Consider the following 25,588-nt stretch of genomic DNA (forward strand, 5'->3'; position numbering starts at 1 on the left):
ACGGACGGCGAGGAGGAGGAGGCGGAGGAGGAGGAGGCCGCGGCGCTCCCGGCGCCGGCCGCGGCGCTCCCGGCGCCGGCCGCGGCGCTCCCGGCGCCGCCGGCGGAGGACGGCGCCGCCTCGCCGCCGGAGCCGCCGCCGGATCCGGAGGCATCATAATCAGTGCGATTAAGCCGGGGAAGGGTCGCGCTTGGCGATGGTGAAGCCCGCGCGCACGCGCCCGGCCGCGACGACGCGCGCCGTCCAGCCGGAGAACCCGGGGGCGATCGAGGTGATGCTCTCGATGCTTCGCTTCTTGTCCTCGTCTTGGCCGAGTTGGCCGAGATCGAGCGTCAGCGACGACCGGGCTTCGACGATCTCGAGCGTCACGACGTCCTCGTCCGCGGCGCCCGCGGGAGCGACCTCGAAGACGTCCTTGGCCATGAAATCGTCGAAGAGCATGCCCTCGACGAGCATGTTCTCGCCCAGGTAGTCGATCTTCTCGGCCGAGCCGCCCTGCTGCTGCACCATCTCGATCACGTCCGACGTCACGATGCTCACCTCGCGGTCCGCGTCGAAGAGCAATCCGTCCTCGGCCACCGCCGTCGCCGAGCCCTCCGCGAGGCGGACGACGGTGCCGGACGTGCGGATCATGTAGTTCGGGATGCCTTCGGTCTTCTCTTCGTCGCTAATCTCGCGCATGTCGGCCGCGCCGGGGAGCTGCGGCTCGGCGCGCAGCCGGAACGAGAGGCGCCGCGGCGCGAGCCGCGGCGACGCGGTCCAGCCGCGGGCGACGGGCGCAACCAACGCGAGGAGGAGCGCGTGGAGCGCAGCCATCGTCGCGGCGCGCTCGGTGCTCAGGACTCTTGAAGCGGCGGCACGTTGGGGATGTTGGGGGCGCAAGATTGAAGATTTCAAGCTTCGCGATGCATCGGGGGCTGCAACCAATGGTGAAGCGCGGCATGGGTTTGAGCGGAGAGCTTCTTGTCCAGTACTGAGCCTCGCTCTGCGCCTCCGCCCGCGACCTTCCGCTGCGCAGCGAAGCCGCGCCTCTGCTCTGAGTCACGGTCGATAGAGCGCGTGGTCAGGGAATGGAGGATTGGGAAGGGCTACTTGCTTACTTAGCTAAGCGCGCGATAAAGGGAAACGATGCAGCCGCGCTGCGCGATGCAATACGCCGCGGCGCCGACGTGAACAGGATGGTGCCTTGCCGCAACAAACTCACAGGAGCGCGCGGGCATTTCCCCTTGCTGTTTCTCGCCACGTCCGAAGGGCTTGCGGGGATGTGCGAAATACTCTTGGCCGAAGGAGCAGATGCGAACCTCCCTGCCACAACAACCGGCGTTAGCGCGCTCCAGCGCGCCGCTTGCCCAGGCTTCACTGCCTGCGTGCGTCTTCTTTTGGATGCGGGCGCCGACCCAAACCATCAAGCGATCGATCGCACAACTGCTCTTCACACCGCGTCTGAATGTGGACGTGTTGATGCCATCAGACTCCTCATCGCCGCCGGCGCGAATCTGGAAGCGAGGAATCAACACGGCTTCACCCCGCTGCGTTTTGCCATCTTCAAAGGTCAGCGCGAGGTCGCCCTGATGCTGCTCCGCGCTGGCGCGGCCATCACGGTCTTGCGTAGAGCCGAGATTACGCCAGAGAACGGAGCCCTCCACGACTACATGGCCGACATCATCCACGACGGCGGCTGGAACGCACACGTCGAGCGCCACCGCCGCCCGCTCATGAGCATCCTGTCGAACCTCGCGCTCCCGCACGACGCCCTCGTCGTCGTCTTCTCCTTCTGGTCCCCGCCGGGCGGCCACTAAGCTCGGCTCATGTGCTTAGGGCGCATCTGGGGGTCCTCTTCGCGCGTGACAGCGCCGTCTGGCGCGGCATTAAAAGGGCAACTTTGCGTCAACATGACTGGATGCTGCCGTGGCAAATCGCATGTCTGCGTCATGGCCGCGTCCTGCCCTGCGCAGCGCGTCTGAACTAGCACTCCCGTCGAAGTAGAAGACCCAGTCGGTTCCGTCGTACGTGCTGCAGTAGTGGTGCCAGTCGCAGTCGTGGGAGCCGGCCACACCGCATCGATGCGATCCATGCTGCGGCGCTTCGCGACGACCTCCGCGCAGGACATGGAGGCCTGGGCCGCGCCCATCTGCGCGACCATCCAGCGCGCGCACTGCGGCCGCTTCGACGGCGCGGCGCTGCGCGCGCTCTACGGCGAGGGCGCCGTCTTCGACGATCCCTGCGGGACGATTCCGCGGGCCGGCATCGTCGCGGGCTTCGAGGCGATCCGGTGGCTCTTCGACGTCGACGCGAAACACGAGCCGTGGACGTACCACCCGCCGCTCTTCCGCGGCCAGGCGCTGAGCGAGGACGCCGTCGGCGGCGCGGGCGACGGCGACGTCGTGCCCGCGCAGGCGCGCTGCCGCCAGGTCGCGACCTACGCCTTCCGCCGCGCGCCCCTGTCCTTCGCGCTCGAGTCCACGATCGTGCTCACGTTCGCCGACGACCGGCGCATCGCCGTCCACGAGGACCGCTGGTGGGGCCGCGCGACGACGCTCAACGCCGCCCACGGGCTCTTCAAGCGCGCGCACGGAGCCGCGTTCGCCGCGGTCTTCGGCGACCGCACGTAAGGAAAATTTACTCCTCCTTGGGCTTCGTCGCGAGGAGCTTCGCGTACTTGTGGTTCGCCATCTCCGCGCCGATCTTCGAGGCCTTGGTCCAGTACTTGACCTTGCCGACCATGTAGTCGTAGCCGCCGAACTTCAGCCCCGCGGCGCCGCCCGCGGCGACCACGCCCTTGAACGAGTACCAGTAGTACTCGTTGTAGCCGAGCACCGCGTTCACAACATCATTCTCCTCGGCCCATCGCAGGCCCCAGGCCTTGAGGCCGGACACGTCCGCGAAGAGGCCGCCCGCGGCCATGATCGTCACCCAGGCGAAGATCGCGTGGCACTGCGCGACGCTGTCCAACGCGTCGACCTGGGCAGGACAAGAGTGATTCAACGTCGCTTCAACGTGAGTGTTCCGCGCGCGCGCGTTCCGGAAAAAACATCGACGCTTCGAGAGCGTTCCGAGAGATGATCGCTCGTCCAAAAATCAGCCGAAACGAGTGGAAAACGTTTGGAATTTCGCTCTCTTGTCCTGCCCCGGCGTCGACGAGCTGGTCCTGCGCGGCCTTCTTGCTCTCCTGCTTGCACAACTTGTTCACGCGCCGCGCGGCGTCGAGGAGGAACACGCCGTAGGCGACGCTGTCGAGGCAGGCCGGGGCGGCCTTGGCCAATGTCTGCAGGACGCCGAGCGCGAGGAAGGAGTAGCCGCTGAACTTGAGGGCGAAGACGGCGAAGGCGAGCGTGTCCTTGTGCTTGTTCGCGAAGAGCTTGTTCTCGTGGACGAGGTCGAACTTCGACTTGCGCGTCGGCGACGCCGGCGGGCTCGTCGGCGCGCCCGGCGCCTCCATATCCCAGTTGCGTAGGATGCGCTCGACAGCCACAAATGTCCACAGCGATTAAAGCGAGCGTAAACCTCAAGGTGTTGGCCTTGCATCCTTCCACCTTCCACATCATCGGGGGCAGCCTCCGAGAAGTCGTTGCCCAGCCCGTAAAGCGGCGGTGCACACCCACCCCGCTCGTCCCCCGACTGCCCCCCGCCCCCCCCCACGATGACCGCCGGCCCGCCGACGACCCTCGAGGGCTGGCTCACCAAGGACAAGAAGTCCAAGGGCTTCGGCTTCGGGTCGTCGGAGACGCGGCGCTGGTTCAAGGTCAAGGCCATCACGCCGGACCCCGGGTCGAAGCGCAGCGGCGGGCCGGCGAAGATGGCGCTCTGCTACTACAAGAGCGACCGCGACCGCGAGCCCCGGGGCTGGATGTTCCTCCGCGACATCACCGCAATAAGAGAGGCGGGCCCCAAGTGCTTCGTCGTCGAGCACCCGTCGCGGTCCTACGTGCTCCACGCGGCGACGACGGGCGAGCACGCCGACTGGGTCGCGGGCCTCAAGGAGCTCGTCGCCGACGCCCAGGGCGCGACCAAGGCCAAGCCCGCGCCCGCGAAGGCGCCGCCGAAGAAGTTGGAAGATCCCGCGCTCTACGAGTACGGCTCGCTCTACGACGACGGCCGCGGGGAGCCGCCGCGCGACCGCTACGACGACGACCACGACCGCTACCGCGGCGACGCCGACGCGCGGCGCCGCGACGACGACCGCGACCGCGACCGCGGCTACGACGGGAGCCGCCGCGGCGACCGCCGCGGCCCGTCGCCCGACCGCCGCGACGGCCGCCGCCGCGACGACCGGGACCGCCGCGGCGACGACCGCGACCCGCGCCGCGACGACCGGGACCGCCGCGACCCGCGCCCGGACGACCGGGACCGCCGCGACCACCCCCGGTCGCCCGACCGGTCGCGGCCGCCGCCGCCCGCGAGCCCGCCGCGCGACGCCGACGAGCCCGACTTCAGCCAGCTCGCCGACGAGATGGACGACATCCTCAACGACGGCCCCGCGTCGCCGTCGCCGGAGAAGCCGGCCCCGATGCGCGCCGCCTTCGACTTCGTGCCCCCGGAGCGCGACGACGCGCCGCGCGGCCGCGGCGCGCGCCACGCGCCCGAGTACTACGGCGAGAACGCGGACCCCGAGCCCGCGCCGCGCGACGCCTCGGCGCCGACGTCGCCGGCCCAACCCCCGCGCGAGACGGCCGCCCAGAAGGCCGCGCGGGAGCGCGCCGCGCGGCGCCGCGACGACGACCAGCGGGAGGCGGCGCGGGAACAGGGTTTCCCAACGTCGAAGGCTCCTTGCTCGGCCGCTCGTTTCGGCTGATGTTTGGACGAGCGATCATCCCTTGGAGCGTTCTTGGATGCTTTTTTATGAAACGCGCGCGCGCGAAACGCTCGCGTGAGAGCATCGCCCGTTTCCTGCCCAGGTGGGAGGACGAGGACGAGTCCGCGTTCCGCTGCGGCGACGCCGTCGTCGTCCAGGGGTCCCGCGGCGAGCCGAGCCGCGAGGGCGTCGTCGTGCGCGTGCGCCCGGGCGAGCGCTACGACGTCGACTACGACCGCGGCGGCGACCGCGAGGGCCGCGTGCCCGGGTCGGCGCTCGCATTCCGCGACGGCGACCGCCACCGCGCGGGCGACAAGGTGCTCGCGCGCTGCCGCGGCGGCGACGCGACCTACCCGGGGACCGTGCGCTGCGGCGGCGCCGACGGCACCTACGACGTCGACTACGACGACGGCGACCGCGAGCGCCAGGGCAGCAAAAGAGAGCGAAATTCCCAACTTCAAAGGCTCCTATCTCGGCCGTTTTCCACTCGTTTCGGCTAATTCTTGGACGAGCGATCGTCTCTCGGAACGGTCTCGAAGCGTTGATGCTTTTTCCGGAACGCGCGCGCGCGGAACACTCACGTTGCAGCGACGTTGAATCTCTCTTTTGCTGCCCAGGCGAGCGCGGCGTGCCGCCGGCGCACGTCCGCGCGCTCAAGCAGCGGTCGCCGAAGAAGCCCGAGCCGCTGGCGCGCCGCTCCGGCGACGACTCGCCCCAGTTCGACGACGAGATCGACCTCGGGGCCGAGGCCCTCGACGACACGGCCGCGCGGCGCCGCGCGCGCGGCGCGGCCCCGTCGTTCCTCGACGACGACGCGGCGGCCCGGCGCCGCAAGAAGCCGGAGCCGGAGACGCCCCTCGTCGCCGCGGCGGGGAAGAACGCCCTCAAGACGCCGCCGGCGGCGTCGGCGCCGCCCGCCGAGGCGCCGAAGAAGCGCGACCTGCCCGCGGCGAAGATCGCGCGGCGCGCGGCCGGCGGCGACGAGCTCGACATCCAGTGGGGCGACGGCTCGAAGCCGCGCAAGTCCAAGCCCAAGTCGGCGCTCGCGAAGCGCCTCGAGGAGGGCGGGAGCCGCAAGCCCTCGAAGCGGTCGCGGGCCAAGCCCGAGAAGCGCGTCGACGACTCGGACGACGAGAACGTCGAGGACGACCTGCTCGCGGAGCGCGAGCGGCTCAACCGCATCAAGGCGCTCGCGGACGCGCGCCGCGACAGCGCCAAGGCCGCGAAGAAGAAGGTCGCCGACAAGGAGAAGGAGTCCAAGAAGAAGAAGAAGGACAAGGCGGAGGATTCGAAGCCGAAGGCGCCGTCGCTCTTCGGCGGCGTCCGGCCCGACGACGGCTTCGTCGACGACGACTGGGACGCGTCCCTCGACTCGCCGGCGGCGCGCAAGGCGCTGCCGGCCAAGGGCGGGCCCATCGGCGGCTTCGGCGCCGTCAAGCCCGACGCGGACTTCCTCGAGGACTGGGACCCGGAGTAGGCCGGAAGCCAGCTCCGGCGCCGCCGGCCCAAGTCCCCCGGCCCGCCGCCCCTTCTTCGCCGCCCGTCGATCTAAAAACAACCTACGCGAGCTTCTGGGGCGGCATGTCGACCTTGGTGACGTGGTTCTCGGGCTTGTGCGCGTAGTAGTAGTCCGACGTGCCCTTGCCCGGCGTGCTCGCGACCTGCTTGGACCCGCCGACGTAGGTGACGGCCTCGTCCTCGTCCGTGTCCGACTCGGACGCGCCCGCGAGCTTGTTGGGCGCGTAGGCCGGCGCGTCCTTGGACGTGCCGGTTTTGTGCGCGTAGTAGTAGCCGCTCGCGAGGCCGCCGCGGTGGCGGGCCTTGCCCGAGAGCCGCGCGTCCCTACCGCCGTCGTTGCGCTTCGTCGCGGCGCCGCCGCCGGCCGTCGCGCGGCGGTTGCGCTTCTTCAGCTCCTCCGTCAAGTCCTCGTGCGCGCCCGACGGCGCGCCGCAGCGGCGGCACGCGAGGTGGTCGACGCGGTTCCAGGACCAGACGCCGCACTCGACGTTGCCGTCGGCGCCCGTCCGCGGCTTGATGTTCCGCGGCGCGCCGCGCTGCTGCACGTAGCCGCTGCAGCCCGTGTCGTAGCACTTGCCCCGCGCGGTGCCCAAGAAGTCGACGTCGGGCGTGCGGTCGTCCTCGTCGGCGAGCTTGTCCATCGTCTGCTTGTCCCAGCCCAGGTCCTCCCGCCGCATGTCCTCCTCCAGCTCCCGCCGCTTCCGCTCGGCGAGCTCGTCCTTGCGCACGCGCTCGAGGTGGCCCTTCCAGCCGTCGCGCTGGCACCTGTGTGGAAATCAACCAGTGAGCTGGGACGTCGGGGCCAAACTTCAGAATTCTCTAGCTCGGTCAAATCGAAGTCGATTCGGCTGATTTTTGGACGAATCGATTGCTCTCAGCGAGTTCTCGAGGCACAACAGAAAGCCTCGCGTCGAAACGGTCGCATACGCTCACATTGAAGTCGGGTTGAAGATTTGATTTGCACACAGGCTGGCACTTGGGCGAGCAGAAGTAGCTCGTCGTCACGCCCGTGAGCGTCTTTTTGGAGGTGGGCACGTAGCACACGGAGCACGCACCCATGGTCTCCTCGAGTTTTCGGCTGTTCTTCGGCGCGCCCGCGGCGACGTTCTCGTCCTCGCGGCGCTGGCGCCAGGCCTTGAGCTCCTCCTCGGTCATGTTGTCGCTGAGGTGGACCTCGGCCTGGCGGCGGACGTGCGACTCGCGCCGCGCCTGCTGACTGGCCTCCGCTTCTTCTTCCGCCGTGGCGTCGGGCGTGTTGCCGAGCTTGGCCATCTTCTCGGTCAATTGGCGCAGGCGCTTCTCGCTCTCGGCGATGGCCTTGGCGTCGCCGTCGCCGGCCTTGAGGGCCTGCAGCTTCTTCTGCTCCTCGCGCGCGAGCGTGCGGAAGAGGCCCATCTGCTTCCCCGCCGATCGCTTGACCATGCCGCTCATGGTGGGCGCCGAAAAGTCGACCTCACGTCGTCCACACCTGCGCTTCGGCAAGCGTCAACATCGTCACCGTCTCGTCATGATGCAGTGCTTTGGCCCGATGGTGACGCGATGAGGTAGCCGTCGAACTCGCGTGGCCGAGCTGCAGACAGCTTATAGAACGCTCGCAGCGGTGCACCAACTTGGTGCAACACGATTCGCAGAGCGGCGGGCCAGCGCTGCACGGTAGAGAGCCCACAAAAGCCATCAAGGTTAGTGGCAATTACGGCATGCGCGGCCTCGCGCTGCTCTGGCTGCCCGGGCACCACCAAGGACGGCCGTGCCTCCGGCGGCACCACGAAAGACGCCCAACCCTCCGGCGCGCCGCCGTGGAGATCGCCGAAGCCCCGGCTTGGTTCGTCGACGACGACGAGAACCTCGAGCCCGGCGAGCGCTGCGCGCGGTCGCTCTGGGCGACGGACGACGGCGCGCTGCTCGCGGCCGGCGCGCTCGTCGAGCGGGACGGCCGCTTCGACCTCTGGCTCGGCGACTCCTGCGAGCCCGGCGTGGAACAGAACCAGCAGCTGAAGGGCGCCGTGCCCCTCGCTCTGGAGCTCCTGGTGGCCTACCTCGAGGTGGAGACCGAGGCGACGACGCTGCGCGCCGTGCCGCCGCACCAGAGGGCGACATCGCTGCGCGACGGGCCCCGCTGCGACACGGCGGCGCGCGTCGCGCTCGAAAGGCTGGGCTTCGTCGAGGACGACGACGACGACGCGCTCGCGCTCGACGCGCACGTCGCGCCGGCGCGGCTCACGGAGCTCGCGATGGCCGGTTCCCGGCCGGCCCGCGACGCGCTCCGGCTGCTGGGTCTGCGGCGCACCTGGCCGCTGGCGCCGGGGCCGCTCGCGACGCCGAGCGGCCACGCGAGGCGGTGCTTCTACGTAAACGGCGCGCTCTCGGAGGCCGACGCCGACGCCTTCCGCCGCCGCGCGCCGGACCTCGACTACTCGGACGACGAGGACTCCGTCGACGGCCTGCCGGAGCGCCACGCGCTCCTCGTCGACCGCGACGTCGTCCTGGAACCGACGCTCGGCGCCCGGGCGCTCGCCGCCGGCCGCGGCGTCGCGGCGCGCGCGGGCTTCGCGGGCGCGGAGGTCTCGGCGTTTCTGCGCGTCTACGGCGCGCGGGACCGCGCGCGGCTCAAGCCCCACTTCGACGCCTTCGCGGCGGCGACGGCCGTCGTGGACTTGGCGCCGGACGCCCATTCCGGGCACTACTTCGTCCAGTCGGGCCCGCACGTGTCCAGCCGGCGGCGCGCGGTCTTCGCGGGCCGCGACGCGCTCGTCCACGACGCGGTCCTGCTCCACGGCGTCGCGGACGTCGACGACGGGACGCGGACGTCCCTCGTGTTCTGGTTCCACGCCGAGGCGGACGCCGACGCCACGGACCCGGACGTGCTCTTCGCGAGCGCCGCGGCGAGCGGCGACCCGGAGCCGCTCTACGCCGCCGCCGCGGGCCTGGGCCACGCGAACGCGCTCGCGCGCCTCGGCTCGCTGGCCGAGGACCGCGGCGACGACGACGAGGCCGCGGCGCGCTGGCGCGCCGCGGCGCTCCGGGGCCACGCGGCGGCGGCCGCGGCCCTCGACGACGTCCTCGGCGGATCGACGATCTGGCGCGACTTGGCGAACCATGACCCCTTCGAGCGCGAGGAGCCGCCGGGGTAACTATGGGGTTTCCGCCGAGACTGGCGGCGCGGGCCGGGCCGCGGCGAGGCGCCGTGTGGGGTGATCTATTTATTACGCGCGGCGTCGCGTCACAGCCCCGCGGATGCCTCGAGGGCCTCGGGCGTCGCGGGCATGTCCTCGTAGAGCCAGCGCGTCTCGTCGAGCTCGGCCGCTTGTTTTTTCACCGCCGCGAGCGCGTCGCTCAGGAGCGCCTTCTCCGTCGCCGTCGCCGTCGCGTCGTCGATGTCGAGCTTGTTGGCCACGGACGTCCATTGCTCGACGTCGTCGACCTGCTTCGGGACCTCCTTGTCGCGCTTGGAGTCGCCGCGGTCGCCGGCGCGGCGCGTCGAGGACATGGCGGTCGTTTCGCGTTCGCGCCCGTCCGCTTTTTTTGCGACGGTGCGAAGTGGTGCTGGTCCGCTGGGGCTCGAAGCTCGCGACGGCGCGCGGGGATTCGATGAGGCTGAGCGCGCGTCTAGCAGTCAATGCGCGCGCACATTTGCCGACCAGTGCTGTTCAGCGACAGCTGCAAAATCCGATGCCCCTTGTGTGATGCAATCGATTCTCGGCCCACTTTTCTCGGCGCGCCGTCGCATTCCCGTGGGCGGGGCCCGCAGCACCAGGGGCTGCCCACGCCAACACAGCGCCAGCTAGGCCCACAGCACCGGGGGCTGCCCGCGCCTCGAGCGGGGCTGCCCGACGATGCGCCGCTCCTTCGCCGACACGGAGGCGCCGCTGGCGCTCGCGCCCCAGTCGACCTTCGAGCCCGTGGAGATCGCGCTCTGGGGGCTGACCTACGACGTCGACGGGACGCGGCTGCTCGACGGCGTCACGGCGCGCTTCGACCACGGCCAGAGCGCGGCCGTGCTCGGCCCGTCCGGCGCGGGCAAGTCGACGCTCCTGTCGGTGCTCGGCGGCCACGCGGGCGGAAACGTCGGCGGCGCGCTGCGCCTCAACGGCGTCGCGCCGAGCGCGGCGGAGCAGCGCTTCGCGTCGAGCACGCTGCCCCAGGACGACTTCGTGCACGGCGCGCTGACGGTCCGCCACCAGGGCGGGAAAAGGGCGCGACATGCCCAGCTTCAAAGGCTCATCTCTCGGCCGTTTTCCACTCGTTTCGGCTGACTTTTGGACGAGCGATCATCTCTCGGAACGGTCTCGAAGCGTGGATGATTTTTCCGGCACGCGCGCGCGCGGAACACGCACGTTGAAGCGACGTTGAATCACCCTTTTCCCGCCCAGGTGCGCCACGCGCTCTTCTACGGCGCGCTCCTCCGGAGCCCGCGGCGGTGGTCGCGCGCGAAGAAGTTCGCCGCGGCGTCGAGCGCCCTGAGGAGCCTGGGCCTCGCCAAGGTGGCCAACGCGGCCCTCTCGCGCGTCTCCGGCGGCGAGCGGCGCCGCGCGGGCGCGGCGCTCGAATTGCTCGCGGAGCGGCCCGTGCTGCTCATGGACGAGCCGACGTCGGGCCTCGACGCGCACGCGGCGCTCGCCCTGCTCAAGACCTTCGCGGACGTGGCGCAGGCGCAGCGGCGCAACGTCGTCGCCGTCGTCCACCAGCCCTCCTTCGCGGCGCTGTCGACGTGCCGGCGCGTCGTCGTCTTGGGCGTCCAGGGCCGCGTCGCCTTCGCGGGGCGGCCCGCGCAGCTCGGGCCCTACCTCGCGGACCACGGCGCGCCCTGCCCCGCCGGCGCGAACCCGGCGGACTTCGCGCTGGCCCGGCTCGCCGCGGACGGCTCGCGGGCCTGGGCGCGCGCGTGGGCCGCGGACGGCGACGAGCCCGCGCCGGCGCCGCTCCCGAGCAAGCGCGGCGACGGCACGGCGCGACTCTGCGTGCCGGCCTACGCCGCGAGCTTCGTCGAGCAGTACAAGGTCCTGCTGCTGCGGTCGCTCCATTGCTACGTCGCGGACCCGTCCCAGGGGCCGACGTCGCTCGCGCTCACGGCGTTCTCCGTGGCCTTTCTGGCGCTGCAGCTCTTCGGCGCGCCGCCGTCCGTGGCCAAGGCCAACGGGATCCTGTTCTTCGCATTGGTGCTCTACCAGGCGGCGACGCTGCCCCTCGTCGTCGTCATGCCGCTCGAGCGCGCGGCGACGGTTCGCGAGTACCGCAACGGCGTCTTCGGGAGCGGCGCCTACTGGCTCGCGCGCGTGACGACGGCGGCGTTGAGCGCCCTCGTGCTGGCCGCGTTGTCTATGGCCATCTTCTACCCGAGCCTCGCGCTGCCGAGCGCGCCCGACGCGCGGCCGCTCGCGTGGTTCGCGGCGTCGTTCCTCGGGCTCGTCGTCTTCATGGTCGTGGGCCTGATCCTGGGCACGGTGCTCCCGTCGGCGCTCGTGTCCGTCAAGGCCGTGCCGGCGCTCATGGTGTTGATGCTCCTGACGTCGGGGTTCCTCCCGCCGCGGACGCTGTTGCGGCCGGGCGTCGCGTGGCTCCAGGTGCCCAACCCGCTCGCCTACGTGCTCAAGCTCCTCTTCGGCGCGGCCCTGACGAAGACGGACAAGGGCCGGCGCGTCGTCTTCGACGCCGACCTCTTCGACGTGCGGGAGGCGGATCAAGCGAGATGCTTCCTCGCGCTCGGAGCGATCCTGGTCGCGTTGGTCGTCCTGGGCTTCTTCGCGACGCACGCGCGCCTCGCCATGGCCGACGCGCCCGTGTCGAGCCTCGCGCCCGCGGCGCCGGCGGCGCCGGCGGCGCTCACGTCGCACCCGCAGCTCGCGAAGACGCTCGCGTTCGCGAAGGCGCTCGAGCCCCAAAAAACTTTGGAGACGACGACGACGCCGCTCCTCGCCGGGGCGCTCCCGGACGACGACGAGGTCTACGGCGCCCTCGACGACGACGTGCCGCCCGTGTCCGTGGTGCTGCGCGACGTGACGTGCACGCGGAGGAACGGCGCGGCGACGCTGCGCCGCGTGTCGTGCGCGTTCCACCCGGGCGCGGCGACGGCGGTCTTGGGGCCGAGCGGCGCGGGGAAGACGACGCTCCTGGAGACCCTCTGCGGCCGCGTCGACGGCGACGTCGCCGGCGACGTCGACGTCAACGGCCGGCCGCTCGACGCGGAGCGGTTCAAGCTGCTGGCGACGCTGACGCCGCAGGCGGACGCGCTCATCCCGGAGCTGACGCCGCGCCAGACGCTCCACTACACGGCGCGGCTGCGCTGCGGGTCCTGCGCGAGCCGCCACGAGCGGCTCCAGCGCGCCGAGGACGTCCTCGTGGCGCTGGATCTGGGCTCCTGCGCGGACGTCGCCGTCGGCGGCCGGGGCAGGCTCGGCGTCTCCGGCGGCCAGCGGAAGCGCGTGTCCATCGGCATGGACCTGCTGGCGTCGCGGCCCGTCATGATTCTGGACGAGCCGACGACGGGCCTCGACGCGGAGGCGGCGTGTCGCGTGGCTTCCCTGCTGCGGTCGCTGGGCTTCAACGGCGGGCGGACGGTGCTCTGCACGATCCACCAGCCCCAGTGGGCCGTGCTCGCCGCCTTCCCGCGAACGTTAGCCCTCTGCGACGGGCGCGTCGCCTTCGAGGGGCCGCCCGCGTCCCTCGCGCCGTTTCTGAGGTCCGCGGGGCGTCCCGTCCCGGAGGCCGAGAACCCCGCGGACTTCTTCATGGTCGCGCTCGCGACGGAGGGCGGCGACGTCTGGGGCGACGCCTGGGACCGGGCGCGGCGCGGGCTGAAGACGACGCCCCTCGCGCGCGCGGGCGCGTGCGAGGAGAAGCACAGCCTCCCGTTTCTCGCGCCCGGCTACGGCGCGTCGTTCTGGGAGCAATTCACCATACTCTTCGAGCGGTCGGCCTACGTGTTCTGCGTGGACCAGGATCAAGGCCTGGAGTTCCTCGTGCCGCCGTGCCTCGTCGCGGTGCTCGTGGGGCTGGTCTTCTACGACGCGGGCGTGTCGATCTGGGCGGTGTCGGGCGTCGCCATGGGCGTGCTCGGGCTGTCGATCCTGACGATGCTCGGCGTCGTGCTGAACATCCCCCTGGAGCGGGATCTGGTGCTCCGCGAGTACAAGAACGGCGCCTACGCCGCCGAGGCCTACTGGGCCGCGCGCGCGGCGCTGGGAGTTGCCGCGGCGTGTTTGGTCGCGGTCGCGCAGACGCCCATCTGGTGGACGCTCATGGGCCTGCCGCGGCGCGGGTTGGCCTACGCGACGCTGCTGAGCGCGCTGACGGCGGCCTTCTACGTGACCATGGGCGGCCTCATCGGGCTGCTGTCGCCGGACCCGGTCGCGGCCGCGCAGCGCACGGAGCCCGTCACGGCCAGGGCAGGACAAGGGTGATTCAACGTCGCTTCAACGTGAGTGTTCCGCGCGCGCGCGTTTCGGAAACAGCACCCACGCTTCGAGAGCGCTCCGAGAGATGATCGCTCGTCCAAAAATCAGCCGAAACGAGCGGAAACCGACCGAGATAGGAGCCTTTGAAGTTGGGCATGTCGCACCCTTTTCCTGCCCAGGTCACGGCGTCGATCCTCATGTTCGCGGGCGTCCTCGTGCCCAGGGCGCGCATCAAGCCCTTCCTCCTCTTCATCTACGACGCCATCCCCGCGCGCTACAGCATCGAGGCCGCGACGTGCCTCGCGCTGCCGCGGTCCGACCCGGCGGCGGCGGACGTCCTCGCCTACTTCGACGTGCACCGGGGCCACCTCAAACGCAACCTCGCCATCCTCGCCGCCGAGGCCCTCGCCATCCTCGTCGTCGGCGGCGTCGTCGCGCGCTGGCGCCTCACGCTCCGGTCCTAAATTCATCCAATTCGCCATCATCGGAGTCATGCGGTGGTACACTTCAGATCGCAACGTCAGTTACTTTCTATGCACAGCGGCGCGCGACGCGGGAGGCGCGGAGGCTTCTGGGGAGACCGCGTCGGACGCGAGCTCCTCAGTTGCCGCCGCGGAGGCGGAGGACGAGGTGGAGCGTCGACTCCTTCTGGATGTTGTAGTCGCTGAGCGTGCGGCCGTCCTCGAGCTGCTTGCCCGCGAAGATGAGGCGCTGCTGGTCCGGGGGGATGCCCTCCTTGTCCTGGATCTTCTGCTTCACGTTGTCGATCGTGTCCGAGGGCTCGACGTCGAGCGTGATCGTCTTGCCCGTGAGGGTCTTGACGAAGATCTGCATGCCGCCGCGGAGGCGGAGGACGAGGTGGAGCGTCGACTCCTTCTGGATGTTGTAGTCGCTGAGCGTGCGGCCGTCCTCGAGCTGCTTGCCCGCGAAGATGAGGCGCTGCTGGTCCGGGGGGATGCCCTCCTTGTCCTGGATCTTCTGCTTCACGTTGTCGATCGTGTCCGAGGGCTCGACGTCGAGCGTGATCGTCTTGCCCGTGAGGGTCTTGACGAAGATCTGCATGCCGCCGCGGAGGCGGAGGACGAGGTGGAGCGTCGACTCCTTCTGGATGTTGTAGTCGCTGAGCGTGCGGCCGTCCTCGAGCTGCTTGCCCGCGAAGATGAGGCGCTGCTGGTCCGGGGGGATGCCCTCCTTGTCCTGGATCTTCTGCTTCACGTTGTCGATCGTGTCCGAGGGCTCGACGTCGAGCGTGATCGTCTTGCCCGTGAGGGTCTTGACGAAGATCTGCATGCCGCCGCGGAGGCGGAGGACGAGGTGGAGCGTGCTCTCCTTCTGGATGTTGTAGTCCGAGAGCGTGCGGCCGTCCTCGAGCTGCTTGCCCGCGAAGATGAGGCGCTGCTGGTCCGGGGGGATGCCCTCCTTGTCCTGGATCTTCTGCTTCACGTTGTCGATGGTGTCGCTGGGCTCGACGTCGAGCGTGATGGTCTTGCCTACGAGAACGGACGGGGTCAATGTTGGGGCTCGTGCTCCGCGCGGCGGGGGGCTGCCCGCGGGGGGCGGGGGGGCAGCGGGGGCGGGCGGCGGGGGCAGCCCCGGGGGAGCCCCCCCAGCCGAATTTGAAAAGGCCGCGGGGCGGGGCTGCCCCGCGGGGCGCCGCTGTGGGGCGGGGCGCCCCGCGCCGTGGGGGGCGGGGCGCGGGGCGCGGGGGAGGGCGCGGGCGGGCCACGGACCGGTGAGAGTCTTGACAAAAATCTGCATCGTGCGAGTGTACTGGTTTGCGGCTGGTGGCGGGTCTTCGGTGAACGCGTTCCGGGCACGATGCGCTGGAGGCCGATCGAAGACCGAAGTTTGCACGGTAGAAATGGCGTTCGCTCAACTTTGGCCGCACCCAAATCTCCACAAGCTAGCTCTTTTCAAAGCGGAGCATGGCGACGCTCACGCTGCGGCCCGAGGTCGTGGCGGCGAGCCTCCCGCTGACGATGCAGGACGCGCCGGAGCGCCACGCGCCGCCCCTGGCCGCCGACGACGCCTTCCGCGTGCTCCAGCAGCTGCGGGCCGAGGGCCGGTCCCTGCGCGAGCCGGGCCTCGCGCGCTACGGGACGTGGATCTCGGCGTCGTGGCACGCGCTCGCCTGGCCCGAGCCGTCGGCGCGCCTCGTCTGGGAGCTCGTGGCGTTATTAGGAGGCCGCGGCGGCGGCGCGCGGGGCCTGGCCGCGGCCGTGCGCGCGACGGATTTAGCGCTCTTCACGCTGGTCCACTGCCGCCACGACGACGCCGTCGGCGACGCGCCGGCGTCGTCCTTCGAGGAGCGGTTCCCCGGCCCCGCGAGCCCGCCGCGCAAGTCGTCCGACGCGTCCGACGACGGCGCGCCGTCGCCGCCGCCGACGAGCCCGCCCGCTTCGCCGCGCGCGGCCGCGGACGCGCCGTCGCTGGAGCTGAGCGTCCACGCCCACGCGGGCGCCGAGGCGCGCCACGTGGCCTGGGCGCGCGCCGCGGCGCGGGATCTGGCGCGCATCGCCGCGCGGTCCGCGGACGACGCCGCGACGCATCCGCCGGGGACGCTCGCGCGCGGCGACCTCGCCGCGCTCGACTTCCTGCTGGTGAGCGACGCCCACGCGAGCGTCGCCGACGCCGCGCCGGCGGAGCTCTTCGATGGGTTAGGGGCCGCGTCCATCGACGACGTCGCCGCGTGGCTCGCGGCGACGGTCGCTTCCGACGGCGACGCGCCGTCGATGTCGCCCCGGGACAAGTGGTCGGAGCACGCCGGGTCGCCGGGCCGCACGGCGCGGTCCGGGGCCGTGACGATCGCGCCGGGCGCCACGACGGTCCACGTCTGCGACGCGAAGCGGTGCACGCGCGTCGTCGAGCGGCGCGGCGGCGGCGGCTCGGAGCAGACGACGTGCGCGGTCCACAACTGCCGCGACTCGCGGGTCTACGTGCTGGCGGACGTGACGGTGTGCTCCGTCGTGGGCTGCGTCGACTGCGTCGTCGTCGTGGGGGCCTGCGCGACGGTGCTCCGGGCCGTGGCCTGCGAGCGGGTAAAAATCGTCGCGGCTGCGGGCCGCGTGGTCCTCCGCAACTGCCTCGGCTGCGACGTGCTGGCCTACACGCCGGCGCCGATCCTGCTCGCGGGCGACGCGCGGTCCTGCCGCGTCGGGCCCTTCGGTTTGTGCTACCCGGGGCTGGAGAGGGACGTCGCCGCCGCGGGGTTGGACGGCGGCGACGCGAACCTCTGGCGCCACCCGCTGCTCGTCTCCGCCGTCGCCAAGGCGCCCTTCGCCTCCCACACGGCGCCGGACGCGCTGCCCGTGCCGCCGGCGGAGTTCGACGTCGTCCGGGGCCCGCGGCGCGGCGCGGGCGACGGCGGAGCCCCTCGCGTGCCCTTCGGACTGCCGGCGGAGTACGCCGCGGCCGTCGACGCGCGCGACGCGCGCGCGGCGGAGGTGCGGCGGAAGATCGCCGACGCGGACCTCGGGCCGGCGCAGCGCGACGCGCTCGAGGCGACGACGCGCGCGTGCTTCGCGAAGTGGCTCGTCGAGAACCGCGGGCTCAAGGACGTCGTCGAGCTGCTGCAGCTCGACGGCCCCCCGGACGGCGCGCCCTGAGAGGTATTTTTTTGTGGGGGTGGTTGCTAAGGGCGGAGATCTTTTCTTTTTGCGGGCGGGAGTAGCGCCGGGCAGTGGTCGCGAGCGCCGGGAGCCTTCAGGAGGCCTGCTGAGCGCGCGCAAGTCCGAGCGCCCGTGCAGCGCGGCGCGCCGCGATCTGGAGTCAGCTCCTTGAAATAGGACGCGATGGCAGTCAGAGTCCTCTCGCTGCTCCTCGCGGGCGCCGCGGCCCTCGCGCCGTCCCAGACGAGCCGCCGCGGCCTCATGCAGCAGGCGTCCCACTACGCCGCCGCCGCCGCGGCGACGATCGCTTTGCCGGCGTTCGCCGAGGACGAGGTGCTCGACATCAAGCCGGCGACGACGAAGATGGGCGGCCTCCTCGAGAAGTTCGCGGACGTGAACCGGGGCTTCCGGATCATGAAGCCGTCGATCTGGAACCAGTTCGAGGGCGAGGCCGGCGCCTACGACTTCCGCTGGGTCGACGTCGTCTCGCCCGTCGACGCCATCACGGTCACGACGTCCTCCTACGGCGGCGCGCCGACGATCCAGGGCCTCGCCGACGTCGCCAAGCTCGGCGCCAAGCTCTCCGGCTCGCGCGGCGCCATCAACGCGAGCCGCGCGCGGACCAGCGACGGCATCGTCTTCTACGACTACGAATTCACGTCGGACGACAAGATGCACGAGCTGTTGTCGCTCTGCGTCCACAAGGGCCGCCTCTGGCAGGTGTCGGCCAAGTCGCCGGACCGCACCTGGCCCAAGACGAGCCCCCTCTACCGCAACGTGGTGGGGTCATTTGTTCCCAAGCTCTGATCGCGCGAGTTAAGACGCCGTGCGCCGCCTTAGGACACGCCGCTGTCCTGGAGGCGCGCGTCGGTGGCCTGGCCCCACTCGTCGGCGACGCGGACCGTCGTCGCGCCGAGGGAGTGGGCCGACGCCGCGGGCGCGCCGAGGCGCACGCGCGTCGCGAGGTGCTGCTTCGCGAAGGAGAAGTCCCCCGAGGAGAGCGCCGCGCCGTCGTCGTCGAGGAGCGTCCAGGTCCCCGCGCTCGCCCGCTGGAGCTTGAGGGCGGCGTGGGCCGTGAATTGTAAGGCGCCGTCTTTCAGCGCCGCGTCGTAGACGAGCGGCCCGTCGTAGAAGCGCTCGACGCTGTAGGCCTTCCAGCCCCGCGTCTGGCTCCGCTCGCAGCCCGGGTCCGCGTCGACGGTGCAGGGCCCGCCGACCGTGTCGCCGCTGTTGGCGAAGGCCATCGACCACGCGACCTCCTTCGCCGGCGTGACTTCGACGAACGCGAGGTCCGCCGTCGCGCCGATGGACGGCTTCAGCGCCCCGGCCCACCAGGACGCGAGCACGTTGCCGCTCGGGAGTACATCCGCATCCCCGAAGATCTTCGAGTAGCCGTAGGGGTAGTCCAGGGGGATCTCCCAGACCCAGTCGACGACCGCGTCGTCGGAGCCGTCGACCCGGAAGCGCAGGATCCGCGACGGCACGCCGACGCAGCTCTCGTCGCAGTCCGCGGCCTCCGCGTCGTCGCAGTCGTCGCAGCGGATCGCGTTGTCGAACAGGTAGACGGCGTCGCCGAAGAGCTCCGCGTTGTGCTGGCCGGACCAGGCCTCCGGGTCGCCGCGCGCGTCGACGATCGCCAGCGTCGCGTCGGCGCCGCCGGCGCGCCAGATCGTCTCCTCGTTCGCGACGTCGTAGAGGACCACGCTGTCGTCGTAGCGGCAGCTCACGAGCGCCCTCGCGTCGTCGTCGACTAACTGCGCGTGGTTCATGCCCCCCGGGTCCGGGCACACGTCGTAGACCGCCACGGTCTCGCCGGTGTCGACGCGGCGCTTCGCGACGGACACGTACTGGGGCTGCCAGTAGTAGGCGCCGTCGACGGCGAGCTGGACGTCGTGCGACGACGCGCTCAGCAAATCGTTCAGGCGCGCCGGCGCGTCGTCCGAGCGCCACTTCCACGCGTAGACGTAGCCCTCCTCCGTCGCGCCGACGTTCGAGCAGGCGAGCACCGTGTCCGGGTCCGCGAGCTTGACGGCGTCGAAGCGCGTCATGCCGCGGCCGTCGAGATCCGTCACCGGACGCGCCGCGAGGATCGCGCCGTCCCACGCCGCGACGACGAGGAAGGTCGCGTAGGTGCCGTTGAGGTTGATGTCGTCATTATAAAGCTGGTCGTGGGGCGACACCTCGTACATCTTGTTGTTCATGGGCAGGTAGAGCGCGAACGCGACTTTTCCCGAGCGGTGGCGCACGAGGTCCGGGTCGTACGTGACGACGTAGCTCTGCGGCACGTAGGTCGTCAGGGCCGCGCGCTCGCCGACGCCGTTCCGTTCAAAGTAGCTGCGCACGGCGTCGACGTCGAGGAAGCTCGACCCGTCGTAGCGGCACTCGACGAGCGTCGCGAGCCGTCGGCGGGGCCGCAGACGTCTTTCGTTTTCGCGACGCGCGCGGATTTTAGGTCCTGGCCCCGCGCGACGAGCACGCCGCCCGCCTTCCCGACGACGACGAGCGTCGCGACGGCGCAGGCCAGGGTCCGGAGGAGCGCCGTGCGGGCCCGGTACTGCTTCGCCGTGAGGTCCCGGGTCGTCGACGATCCCCGGCCCTCGAAGGTCTTGAGCATCGGCGCGTCCTCCGCCTCGGCCTCGTCCGCGTCGGGGCGCGTCGGGGGGGCGGGCGGCCGAGCCGTCGACGTCCACTCGTCGATCTGTCGCGCGGACATCGATTTGGCTGATGCCGGGAGCCGGGACTGTGGCGCGCTCCTCAACTTGACCTTGGGGACGCTCGGAAGCAGCCCTCGACGCACCACCACCAGCGTCGTTGCAAGTCCACATCCGGCGGCCGCCATCCGCCCACGCCGCCTCCCCGCCACCGGACGATGCTCGAGCGTGGCGACGACGAGGCGCTCGCGGCGGCGACGGCGGCGCTGCGCCGGTCCCAGCTGCGCGCCCTCGTCCGCGGCTTCGCGCTGGCGTCCCTGGGCGTCTGCGCCGTCGTCGTGGCGTCGACGTCGGCCTGGGGCGCGTCGGCGCCGCCGGTTCTCGCCGCGGGCGCGCAGACCCCGCCGCGCTGGGGCGCGACGCGCGGCGCCGGCGGCGGCTGGCGCGTGGCTCCGGCGGCCGGCGGCGACGACCGCTACGCGGCCACCGCGTCTTTTTCCCCCGCCGCGGCGCACGCGTCGGGCTTCGGCGAGCTGCGCGTGCGGTCCCTGCGCGGGGCGGGCAACTTCTCCGAGGGCGACCGCGCCTTCGCGGCGGGCATGCTCGAGGGCTACCTCACGGCACAAAAAATCGTCGAGACGGGCAAGAACCTCGCGTGCGAGGTCCGCTGCGACGGCAGCGTGCCGCCGGGCGTCCGCGGCTTCCTCGCGGCGCAGGAGAAGTGGATCGAGGAGCGACTCTCCACCGCCGACGACGGCGACCGCCTCTGGCGGTTCGTGCGCTTGCTGCGGCGCCAGTACGAGGGCGTGCTCTTCGGCGTCGAGATGGCGGGCGTCGAGCCCCTCGTCGACCCGGCCTGGGCCGTCAGCCTCATCAACAACCTCGGGGACCTCTTCGACATCAAGCCCTACGTCCACGACGGCGAGCGCGAGGACTTTGCGGCCGCGCCGCCGGACGAGGCGAGCGCGAAACTCCAGCGCGAGGGCCGCTGCACGTCGCTCTTCACCGTCGCCGACGATCTGAGCGAGATCTACTTCGCCCACTCGTCCTGGTTCCACTACTCGAACATGAACCGCGTCTTCAAGCACTACGACCTCGAGTGGTACGACTTCTCGCGGACCTATAGCTTTTCGTCGTACCCGGGCATGCTGTCGTCGCTCGACGACTTCTACCTCGTGCAAGACACGGAGCTCGTCATCATCCAGACGACGAACGGCATCTACAACGCGAGCGTCTACGACGCGACGACGCCGTTTTCCCTCCCGGCGTGGGCGCGGATCCGCGCGGCGAACGTTTTAGCGACGGACGGCGCGGAGTGGGCCGCGTACTACGGCGCGCACAACTCGGGCACCTACAACAACCAGTACCAGGTCCTGGACCTGAAGCGCTTCGCGCCGGGCATGGCGCTCGAGCGCGGCGCGCTGACAATCGTCGAGCAGATGCCGGGCCTCGTCGCGGCCGTCGACGCGACGGCCGAGCTCGAGCGGGGCTACTTCCCGAGCTACAACGTGCCCTACGTCGCCGAGATCTACGACCGGAGCGGCTACGCGAGCCTCGACGCGCGGCGCGGCCACGCGGCGGGCTACGAGTACCAGCAGGCGCCGCGCGCGAAGATCCTCCGCCGCGACCACCGGAGTGCGCTGTCCCTCGACGGCATGATGGCGCTCATGCGCTCCAACGGCTACGGGAGCGGCGACGAGTTCGCGCTCGACCCCTGGATGGCGGTCTGCAGCCGCGGCGACCTCAACCGGGGCAAGGCGTCCCTCGCGGGCTGCTACGACTCCAAGGTCTCGTCCGCGTCCCTCTTCCGGGCGGGCCTGGGGGCCTACGTCGTCAACGGGCCGACGAACGCGGGCCAGCCCACGTTCAAGTGGTCCGACATCACCGTCGTCTCCGACCTGTCCAACGCGTCGGGCTCGCCGAACTCCGAGGCCTTCAACGGCGCGGGCCTCCGGCTCGACCTCTCCGCGAGCCACCTCGGCCAGCCCGACACGTTCGACTTCGCCTACGAGAAGCTCGCGCCGGCCTGGGCCGACTTCGCCTAAATGTTGAACGGCAACTTGCAGGAACGCAGCCCCCGGCATCGGTGATGGTGACGAGGCGATGTATCGCGGTACTGCTGCTCGTCGGTACAGTCTCGACTACCCACCGCGACTACGTCGGCGAGCTGCTCGACGTGCGCACGCTGCCGCGCAACGGGAGCGCCGCGACGCTGCCGCGCTGCCCGGTCCCGGGCGTCGACGTCAAGAAGGGCCAGGGCCAGGCGAGCGCCGACGCGCTCATGCGCGCCGGCGTGCGGGCCATGCGCGTGCGCGGCCTCTTCAACACGGGCACGAATTACATGTCGTCGATCCTGCTGCGCCTGGGCTTCCCGGAGGCGACCGTCGACAGCGCGGGCTTCGTCGACGGCTCCGGGAAAAAACGGTGGAAGCACGCGCCGCTCTTCAGCGAGCGCACCGACGCCTTCGTGGCGGCGAACTGGAACGAGGCGAATCTCGTCGTCGTGCGCCACCCCGTGGCCTGGGCCCTGAGCACGATGACGCGGAGCTACGACCTCCGCTGCGCGTGCCCGGCGGCGAGCAACGGCACGCGGCGCCGGCCCCTCTGCGCGGACCCGCGGCGCCCGCAGAAGGGCTGCTGCGCCGAGGTTGGCGTCAAGGACAATGAGGGCCGCGTCGTCAAGGCCATGGCCTGGCGCAGCGTCCTCGAGGGGCCCTGCGCGTGGCCCGTGAAACAGAAGCCAAACGCGCGGCCGAAGATCGTCCACGACCCGGAGCCCGCGGTGGCCGGCGGCCTCGGCGACGTCTGGAGCGCCTACTACGGGAGCTATCTGGATGCGCCGAACTCAATGTTCGTGCGCTACGAGGACGTGCTCCGCGACCCCGTCGCCGTCGTCCTCCGCGTCGCGGAGGCCGCGCGCTGCGACGTGCCGCCGGTCACGGAAGGAGTACGCGGCAACCTCGAGGCCGTGCTCCACCATCGCACGGGCTACTTCTTCGCCAAGGACGCGGCGTCCGTCGCGGAAAAGGAGCACGAGGCCGTCCTCGACGAGGACTGGCGCCGGCAAATCCCCCGGGACCGGCTCGCCAGCTTCTGCGCGACGCTCAACGGCACGCTCCTCGCGCTCTTCCGCTACACGTGCGTCGACGACGCCTGGGCGCCTCCGTCGGAAGGAATGCCGACGGCGACGCTCGAGGCCCGCGTCGCGGCGCTCGAAGCCGCGAACGGCGAGCTCCGGGGCCGCGTCGCCGCGCTCGAGGCCGGGTCTTAGAAAATTTTGAGACGTTTCTTTGCGTCGTCGCGCGCCGGCCTCCCTCGCTAGTTTTGCCATCTTACGCTCACGGCGTGGAGGCGCCGAGTGGCCTCGGCGGCCGCGGCCGCGGACGGCGTCGAGTCGAGGACGATGTGGGGCTTCTCCGCGGGCTTGTCCATGTCCAGCAGCCACAGCACGAACGCGACGACGAGGCCGCCGAGGCGCTCGAGGAGCGCCGCGGACCGCGGCCACCGGTCCGCGAATCCCGCCCACTTGTAGAGGCGGATCTTGTCGAGCGTGAGCGTCTCCGCGTCGACGTCTCGACCGCCGAAGATGGCGTCGATCTGGCCGCCCGTCGCGACGAAGCCGACGCTCTCGACGAAGGCGTCGTACTCGTGCTCGAGGGACGAGGCCGCGAAGTCGAACGCGAAGAAGCCGACGTCCGCGGCCGCCGCGGCCTCCTCCGGCGTCGGCGCGCCGTTCTCCACGAGGCACGACGGCAGGACGCGGTGGAGGTAGACCGCGCCGTAGCGCGCGACGGCGAAGCACGCGGCGACGGCCGCGAAGTAGAACACGAGGCCGAAGCCGAAGAAGATGGAGACCTTGGCGAGCAGCATGCCGCAGAGCGCGAGGCAGCGCGTGAGCTGGATGGTCCGGTGCAGGCTCGTCACGCGCTTCGGCTTGTACTGGCGGAATCGCCGCGGCAGGCGCTCGCGGTTCCGCACCTCGTGCGTGTTCACGGGGCAGTCGTAGCACTCGCGCTCCTCCTCCTCCTCCTCCTCGTCCTCCTCCTTCTTCTCTGCGGGATCGCTGTGCTTGCGAAAGAGGGAGAAGCTGGGGCGAGATCCGCTGCGCCGCCGCGGGCAGCAGAGCGGCATGGCGGCCGCCGGCGCGCCGCGCGGCGCGGCTGAACACCAGCGGCTACCGGGGGCTGCACCAGCCGTAAACGTCATCATACCTGCGTCGCCAACCAAACTCGCCGCAGGCTCCACGAGGTGGGCCCGCGGCAAAGCTCGGCGAACGATATGGCGGATTCGCCGAAAGGCGAGACCAAGGCCGCGGCCGACGCGCCGCCGCCGCCGCCCGGTGATGCGAAGCCATGGCCCAAGGACACGAGGCCGGTGACGAAGGAGGAGCAGGCGGAGCGCGACGCCTTCGTCAAGGCCTGCATCGCGGCCCTGCGCGACCGCGACGACACGCAGGCGCTGGGCCTGAGCGCCGAGGAGAAGAAGAAGGCGCCGCCGAACCGGAAGCGGGCGCCGCCGGACGCCGCGGGCGTGCTCCGCCAGTTCTGCTACGACTTTCCGGACGCGACGGCCGACGACTGCGGCGCGCTCGCCGCGGCGCTGCGGACCCCCGCCTGGCGCGGGGACCACCGCGTGTCCGCGCGGGCGGCCCGCGGCATCGCGTGCCTCGCGCGCGACAAGAAGAGCGGCGCGGGCGCCGCGAACGTCGCGCTCGCGCTCAACGTGCACTGCGTCCGGAAGCTCCTCGAGATGGACCGGCCCGCGGCCGTGCGCTTCGCCGCCGCCGTCGCCCTCGCGCCGCCGCCGGCGCCGAAGCCGACGACGAAGCGCGTCGAGGCGGGCGTCGCCAAGGTCGCGGGCACCTTCGACTACAGCAAGTGGGACGCGATCGTCGACTCCGACTCCGACGGCGAGCCCGCGACGACGGACCCGGAGGACATCTTCGCCGCCAAGCCCGTGGCCAACGTCGCCGAGTGCGCGGCCTACTGCGCCGTGCTCGTCGACGGCGCGGACCACGGCACGCTCGGCGCCGCGGACTGGGCCGACGGCGACGTCGCGGACGTCTTCGCCGCCGCAAAGCTCGCGCGCGACGGCCACGCGTCGTCGTGGCTGCTGCGGCCCCGGGCCGACGCGCCGGAGGCGCTCGGGGCCCTGGCGGCGGAGGCCTACGGCAAGTACGTCTTCCTCGCGCGCGACCTCTTCACGTCGAAAACGCATCTGCGAAAAGCGTTGGCCGCGGGGCTCGGCGGCCTCGCGCTCAACCCGCCGGGCTCCCACGCGGCGTCGTCGCCCGACGGCGGCGTGGCGCTGCTGGCCTTGGCGTCGCTCGCGTCGGACCCGGCGCTGCGCAAGGACGCGGACGCGGTGACGATATTGCGGGACGCGGCGCGGCGGGCCTTACCCGCGCTCGCGGATCTGGGCCGCGCGCTCGTGGCGGGCAACGGCGGCGACGCCGAGGACGCGGACGCCCTGCTCGGGTCTCTCGTGGCGCTCGTCGAGGCGTCCGCGGGCGTCGCGACGAACGCGCTCGCGTCGGAGTCCGGGGATTTAGAGACGACGTTCGACCCGGGCCAGGCGCCGACGGAGGGGCTGATCCGGTCCGGTTTGCTCTCGTCGCTCTGCGCCGTC

The 25,588-nt window shown here is 71.3% G+C and overlaps 5 protein-coding genes across 5 annotated transcripts; 4 read left to right on the top strand and 1 right to left on the bottom strand.

Moving 5' to 3' along the window:
• Window positions 1-2,072: 2,072 nt before the first annotated feature.
• On the top strand, window positions 2,073-2,980 carry AURANDRAFT_64475 (hypothetical protein; the record flags this gene model as incomplete). Its single annotated transcript, XM_009039024.1, has 2 exons — window positions 2,073-2,608; window positions 2,854-2,980. The coding sequence occupies 2 exons, from the start codon at window positions 2,073-2,075 to the stop codon at window positions 2,978-2,980; spliced, it is 663 nt and encodes a 220-aa protein (XP_009037272.1).
• Window positions 2,981-3,640: 660 nt separating this feature from the next.
• AURANDRAFT_71710 (hypothetical protein) lies at window positions 3,641-6,358 on the top strand (the record flags this gene model as incomplete). Its single annotated transcript, XM_009039025.1, has 3 exons — window positions 3,641-4,755; window positions 4,896-5,281; window positions 5,410-6,358. Coding segments are annotated over 3 exons (2,450 nt in total), but the record flags the coding sequence as incomplete, so codon positions are not given.
• A 5,714-nt stretch (window positions 6,359-12,072) lies between these two features.
• ABC2 (putative ABC transporter) lies at window positions 12,073-13,032 on the top strand (the record flags this gene model as incomplete). The annotated part of the gene is made up of 1 exon (XM_009039026.1): window positions 12,073-13,032. A coding segment is annotated over one exon (960 nt), but the record flags the coding sequence as incomplete, so codon positions are not given.
• A 1,269-nt stretch (window positions 13,033-14,301) lies between these two features.
• On the bottom strand, window positions 14,302-15,459 carry AURANDRAFT_59045 (polyubiquitin; the record flags this gene model as incomplete). Its single annotated transcript, XM_009039152.1, has 2 exons — window positions 14,302-15,191; window positions 15,432-15,459. The coding sequence occupies 2 exons, from the start codon at window positions 15,457-15,459 to the stop codon at window positions 14,302-14,304; spliced, it is 918 nt and encodes a 305-aa protein (XP_009037400.1).
• Window positions 15,460-20,547: 5,088 nt separating this feature from the next.
• AURANDRAFT_11045 (hypothetical protein) lies at window positions 20,548-21,855 on the top strand (the record flags this gene model as incomplete). Its single annotated transcript, XM_009039027.1, has 1 exon — window positions 20,548-21,855. A coding segment is annotated over one exon (1,308 nt), but the record flags the coding sequence as incomplete, so codon positions are not given.
• Window positions 21,856-25,588: the final 3,733 nt, after the last annotated feature.

Source organism: Aureococcus anophagefferens, assembly GCF_000186865.1.
Source record: "Aureococcus anophagefferens unplaced genomic scaffold AURANscaffold_10, whole genome shotgun sequence".
Taxonomy (NCBI): Eukaryota; class Pelagophyceae; order Pelagomonadales; family Pelagomonadaceae; genus Aureococcus; species Aureococcus anophagefferens.